Source organism: Capra hircus (assembly GCF_001704415.2).
Source record: "Capra hircus breed San Clemente chromosome X unlocalized genomic scaffold, ASM170441v1, whole genome shotgun sequence".
Lineage (NCBI taxonomy): Eukaryota > Metazoa > Chordata > Mammalia > Artiodactyla > Bovidae > Capra > Capra hircus.
Genome location: NW_017189517.1, coordinates 21,262,901 through 21,269,823, shown reverse-complemented (window position 1 = coordinate 21,269,823; position 6,923 = coordinate 21,262,901). Strand labels below are relative to the sequence as shown.

Genomic DNA, 6,923 nt, shown 5'->3' with positions numbered 1-6,923 from the left:
TTTTTTTTAATTTGTATTTGTTTTTTCTCACAGTCTCCATGTCTTAGCTAAGCAAGAATCCTAGAAAGTAAGCAAAAGAGCTCAGTAAAGAAAATTACAAAATATTTGAGTAAATAATGAGGGTAAACTGTCATCTTCAGTCAACTATACTGTCTAATAGAAACTGTAAAAAAAATGAAACAACACACGAATTTAGCCTTTTATTCTAGGAATGTCTTCTTACTACAACACCCTTTGGGGTGAAGATCCCCTGGAGGAGGAAATGGCAACCGACTCCAATATTCTTGCCTGGAAAATCCTATGGACAGAGGATCCTGGAGGGCTACAGTCCATGGGGTCGCAAAGAGTCAGCCAGGACTTAACCACTTACACACACCTTCTCTTGGATAAATTTTCCCCAGGATCCTTTCCAGTCTAACTGTAGTGACGTTTTGTTTGGATTTTCTTTTTGAGGGGAAATCTTAAGGAATGGGCTGGTTGAGCTGTGCATTACAGACATTGGTGATTTTCTTTTTTTTAATTATTTTTTAAAATATAAATTTATTTATTTTAATTGGAGGTTAATTACTTTACAATATTGTATTGGTTTTGCCATACATCAACATGAATCCACCACAGATATACACGTGTTTCCCATCCTGAACCCCTCTCCCTCCTCTCTCCCCATACCATCCCTCTGGGTCATCTCAGTGCACCAGCCGCAAGCATCCAAGAAAAGATAACAGTCTTCTCCCAAAACAGTTTCCAGCAAACTCTAAAAAGAGATCTTGGGAAAGCTCTGAGTTTAGTCTAATCTTATAGCATTGCTCCCTGCAATAGTTTAAAGTTGACAATTCAAGTTGAAATTACTAATTATGTAAAGTGCTTATATATTTATGTGTTTATTTCACCTGTGAACATTATTACAGCTTTTATCTCTTTAAGATTTTATAATTCGTGATTATGGAGGCAGCACATCCTCAGTGTTTTCTGGCACTGAAAGTGAAAGTCTGTTCGGTTGTGTCAGACTCTTTGTGATCCCATGGATAGTCCATGGAATTCTCCAGGCCAGAATACTGGAGTGAGTAGCCTTTCCTTTCTCCAGGGGATCTTCCCAACCCAGGGATTGAACCCAGGTCTCCCTCATTGCAGGGGGATTCTTTACCAGCTTAGCCACTCACTAAGTACCATTAAAAGTCATTTTATGGCTCTCAAATTATTAAAACCTTAGTATTACTGGAGGGAGAAGGCAATGGAAACCCACTCCAGTACTCTTGCCTGGAAAATCCCACGGACAGAGGAGCCTGGTAGGCTGTAGTCCATGGGGTCACAAAGAGTCGGACACTTGCTATGCGACTTCACTTTCACGCATTGGAGAAGGAAATGGCAACCCACTCCAGTGTTCTTGCCTGGATAATCCCAGGGACGGCGGAGTCTGGTGGGCTGCCGTCTGTGGGGTCGTACAGAGTTGGACATGACTGAAGCGACTTAGCAGCAGCAGCAGCAGCAGCAGTATTACTGGAGCAGCAAAAAGAACTCTTGCCTATTACCTTGGGATAATGCCACCATTATGCTGAAGTTTAATGGAGTAAGAATAAAAGCCAACCACAAAATGGGCATGTGTTTTATTTGACCCTGTGATCATTTAGCACTGGACTGGGAGTTCAGAACAGCTGTCAATTGACTTTCCAATGCACTCAGGAAAGTATGCAACCTATATCTTATTTCCTAAGAAGAAACGATTTAGGGAACTCATTAAAAAAAATAAAAACAACTTGACAGTTCTCTCCACCTAGGTTCTCTCCACCTAGGTCGTCACCTCCTTTGACTTGATTTTTGGGTCGGCAGCCTAAACGTAATATTTTAAATTAATAAATAAATTTTCAAAACTAAGAAAAAACCTAGAAACCTTTTCAGTCTCTCTATTTTTTTAACATCTTGGCAGAGACCAAGCGGGAAGAAGCGGGAAGTTCCTTAGCACGGTTCCGGGTTTCCTTGTGCCCCGCCCGTCCGCTCGCCCCACCACAGCTACAGGCTTTTTAGTCCCTGGGTCGGCCTGTCCCGCGGGGAACAGTCCCCGTCCGCCCGTCCGCGCTCTGCCCGCCCGCCGGGCATCTGCCCTTCTCTCCTGACTCCGCCCCGCATCTGTCCGGAACCGCTTCGCGTCTGAGCTGACCCAGTGCGCGTCCGCCAGTCAGTCCCTCCGGACCCGCCGCGAGTCTCGGGCTGCCGAAATCACCGCGCGTCACTCGGTCCGTACCCAGTGGGCATCTTGGGTATCTGGGCGGTCTCCGGTCCCCCGCGCGTGTGTCTGTCTGTCTGTTTCTCTGTGCGATTCGCCGCTTGCAGCCTGCCTGCCTGGCCGCAGGGCACCAAGTGTCCAGTTTGCCCTTTCGCTGACGCTGAGTGTCGGTAGCGCGGCCTTGGTGAGCCGCGAGCCCGCCTGAGACCGGCCAGGCGGCCGGCGGAGGAATACACGTTCGGCCCCTGCCCTTGTTGTTATCATTTTAAACCCACGGGAGCTTGAGGCCTATTTTTATGCAGAAAATTGGTCGTGAGGCCTCTGTCGACAAGGCCAGATGTGGGGAGCCAGCCTGCTGCTTGGTGATTTCTTACTATTTAGCGGGGGAAGGGACATTTCTTTCCTACTACTGGCTTCTGAAACTGATTTTAGATCTGAATGGGTGGAAATTCTAAGCCCCCTTAGGGAGAATGGATTCGTTATTGGGGTGCTTTTTTGTCTGATGCGTTTGTTCTGAGCCTGCTGACCCGCTGTTTCTGAACTTCCTTTCCTCAGCCTCAACAGTGATTCTGAGTCTGCTTTTAGCTTTCTTCGCCTTGGCTTTTTTCTGTTTGTGAACAGCTGTTTGGCCCATAGCTTAGAGAAAGCAGCCTTTTTTTCCTCTCCCAAGAGAGCCTTCTCCCTGTGCTCAGAGAGATGGGGAGTGGGGAGCCTAATCCTGCTGGCAAGAAAAAGAAGTACCTCAAGGCTGCCCTGTATGTGGGTGACTTGGATCCAGATGTTACCGAGGACATGTTATATAAAAAGTTCAGGCCTGCTGGACCTCTGCGCTTCACCCGAATCTGCCGTGACCCAGTGACCCGCAGCCCCCTGGGCTATGGCTACGTTAACTTCCGCTTTCCTGCGGATGCTGAGTGGGCACTGAACACGATGAATTTTGATTTGATTAATGGCAAACCATTCCGTCTAATGTGGTCTCAGCCAGATGACCGCTTAAGAAAGTCTGGAATTGGAAATATATTCATCAAAAACCTGGACAAATCCATTGACAACAGGGCCCTTTTTTATCTGTTTTCAGCTTTTGGGAGCATTCTCTCCTGCAAAGTCGTATGCGATGACAATGGCTCCAAGGGCTATGCCTATGTGCACTTTGACAGCCTGGCCGCCGCCAATAGGGCCATCTGGCACATGAACGGAGTGCGGCTCCACAACCGCCAGGTGTACGTCGGCCGATTCAAATTTCCGGAAGAGAGGGCTGCCGAAGTTAGAACTAGGGACAGAGCGACTTTCACTAATGTTTTCGTTAAAAACTTTGGAGATGACATGGATGACGACAAACTGAAGGAACTTTTCAGTGAGTATGGGCCAACTGAGAGTGTTAAGGTAATAAGAGATGCCAGTGGGAAATCAAAAGGCTTTGGATTTGTGAGATATGAGACACATGAGGCTGCCCAAAAGGCTGTGTTAGATCTGCATGGAAAGTCTATCGATGGGAAAGTGCTCTATGTAGGGCGAGCACAGAAGAAAATTGAACGTCTTGCTGAGTTAAGGAGAAGATTTGAGCGGCTGAGATTAAAAGAAAAAACTCGGCCTCCGGGGGTGCCTATCTATATTAAGAACCTGGACGAGACCATTGATGATGAAAAACTGAAGGAGGAATTTTCTTCCTTTGGATCAATTAGTCGGGCCAAAGTGATGGTGGAGGTGGAGCAAGGCAAAGGGTTTGGTGTTGTCTGCTTCTCCTCTTTTGAAGAGGCTACCAAAGCAGTAGATGAGATGAATGGTCGCATAGTGGGCTCCAAGCCCCTGCAAGTCACTCTGGGCCAGGCCAGGCGCAGGTGGTGAGGATAAGAATGCTCAATTTGTTTCAGCCTTAAGCTGGTGCCTACTTAGTTTGGGCTACTTTGTGATAAGAGGTTATTTTATGTCAATTAACAGGTTTTTTTAAGTGACTACTTTCTTTTGGGAAAAAAAAAATAAAGTGAAACCAGAAAGCCTTGTTCATTTTAGTGAAGAACATAATTTCTAATTGTAAAACTGTCATTTTGTACTATTTTTCGATATAATATCCTTAGGAATATATAAAGTTTATTCCTCCACACACTTGTCCTAAACCAGTCAAGGTGAGTTACCTGAGTGTATGTCCTTCCTTATTTCACTAATACTAGATTTCATTTCTCCTAGGTCCTTACATCTGAGTCCATCACAGTGAAAACTTCTAACTTGCTTTTTGAGAAATCAGTAGAGCAGGGGAAAGTGTATGTGATCCAGTTAATGTTTATGCATAATTTGACTTTAAATTATTATTTAAAATGATTTTAAAAGATGTGAGCTTTTTCCTTCTTTTATTTATTTATATTTTTCTCTTTATTATACTGAGGGCATACCACAGACTTCATAGTGGATTTGAGTAAGTTTTGAGAGTTTCCACTATTAACTTTATAACTTCAATAAGCATATTGGTACTTTATCAATCAGTACATTAGAAGATTAACACTTTAAAGATTGATTTTTTAAAATTCTAAGTTTCATCTTAGAAACCTTTCCTGAGAGATTTGAAGACAGGCTAAGGAGCATTCTTATCACTCGTTTTGCTAAACTCTTTAGTAGGTATATTTGGATTGTGTTTAATTAACAAAAAAGGTGACTAACACTGAATTGCCTTTGTCTATAGTTAATTTTAGGATTACCTTCAGCCTTTGTCATGTCAATATAAAAGATAAACACTCCATGTAATGATACTGAAAACTAATTTGAAGAATAACTTCTATTAAACTTGTAATTACTTCTTGTAAACTGTTGAATATATTCACAAGATAATATTCACAGATGTTTCAAAATTAAAGAAAAGGTCCTCTCTCTTGATTAAGTAGCATGCCTCCATCATATGAGATCTCTTAATCCAGTATGATTCTCTTTTTGTCTAGCTGCTTGGAAGTTATGACAAAATATTCTGTTCTATGTTGCAGTTATGTCATTTGCCCTGTGACTCCTCTATTACGGATTTTCTGTGTTTCACTTGCAGTTCCCTCTTGTCCACACCCATCTGCCTTTCGATCTGTATTGCACTTACTTTCTTATTTTCTTTGGATTGTGCTGCTGCTCTGCTCAGTCACTCAGTCATCTTCAACTCTTTGAGACCTGGTAGACTGTAACCCACCAGGCTCCTCTGTCCATGGACTTTTCCGGGCAAGGATGCTGGAATGGGTCACCATTTTCTACTCCAGGGGATCTTCCTGACCCAGGGATTGAACCCATGTCTCTTGTGTCTCCTGCATTGGCAAGCAGATTCTTTACCACTGCACCACCTGGGAAGCCCTTTTCTTTGGGGTTGCCTTTCTGTTAATATATGCTGGTTCAAATCCATTTTGGAGTTAGAGAAATAAATACTTAATTTATGTAAAACTTAAATTATTACTTTTTAAAAATAGCATTGACTCACACCACAAATCCAATCATAAGAAAATATTTTATCTCTATTGTCAGTTGATTTTTATTACTTTATGTAGATATCTTTCATACATAAAACAACATATATAATTTTTAACACTTCTGTTAACTCTTTGCCCATAAAATAATCAGAATAACTTGTTTCATGTAATTATCTACAGATTATGTGTATAGTCATTATCAAACATTTTCAAATGGAAATTATGGTTTTTATTGATTATACACATAATACATGCTCCTTAAAAAAAAAATTACAGCAATGCAGAAACTTACAAAGAAGGAAGTAAACTTCCCAGAGTTCCGAGACAACCACTATTAACTTTTTAAGTGTGTGCTTATCCTTTCATGCCTTTTCCTGTATGTATACCACACTGTTTTACAAAAAAGAAAGAAAAGAAAATACACTATATGTATTTTTTTTAAATTTTAAGCCAAAACATAATCATCTGTTCATGTCAATAAATACCAATCTGTATCATCAGTTAGTGACTACATAGTATTCTATTGTGTGGATGTACTACATCTTATCTAAGTAATTCATTATGAAATGAGATTTATATGTTTTTCAATATTTTCTACGTTTGTAAACAATGCTGTGATGAAAATCCTTGGTTAAAAACAGTATGAGTTATAAGAGCTTGACAAAAAATATCTATAGCATGTAAAAGCATAAATCTACTAGAAAAATAAAAATGCACATCATATTGATATATATGTACCTAAAATTTGAAAAGTGTTAATGGTATATTCTTCATTTAAACTGACAAAAGAAAAAACTAACAGAATATAATCTTTCATATTTTATGAGCCTACTTGCTTTACATCATTGTGAGCATAAAATATATGAAAAGGAAGCAACTTCAAATAAAACTTAAAATACTTATCAATACATTGATAATTATTTTACCATATGTGCTCTCTATTCCTTTCCCCCCATTGCCAGTTTTCATTTGAATTTGTAAACCTGAAGTGTCAGTGTTAAGACCTTTGCAAATACTTTGATTCAGAATGAATCATGAAATATATATAGAAGCTAAAAACTTCAAATATAAGCATTTTATACACTTGGGGAAAATATTTATTTATTACTGTTTTGAAAAAGCTAGTCAGTATAAAGAAAAGGAGTAATTGTGTCTAGGTACAGATAAAATATACATGTTAGGACTCTGCAGATTAGTCAAAAGTACTCTGTAAATTCAGGACATAAAGAGCAGGGTTGAAAAGTGTAAAGGAAAGGTAATCTTTATTTAAA

The 6,923-nt window shown here is 40.4% G+C and overlaps 1 protein-coding gene across 1 annotated transcript; it reads left to right on the top strand.

Moving 5' to 3' along the window:
• Positions 1–1,997: 1,997 nt before the first annotated feature.
• PABPC5 (poly(A) binding protein cytoplasmic 5) lies at positions 1,998–4,187 on the top strand. Its single transcript, XM_005701205.3, has 2 exons — positions 1,998–2,231; positions 2,777–4,187. The coding sequence occupies exon 2, from the start codon at positions 2,918–2,920 to the stop codon at positions 4,064–4,066; it is 1,149 nt and encodes a 382-aa protein (XP_005701262.1). The 5' UTR covers positions 1,998–2,231; positions 2,777–2,917; the 3' UTR covers positions 4,067–4,187.
• Positions 4,188–6,923: the final 2,736 nt, after the last annotated feature.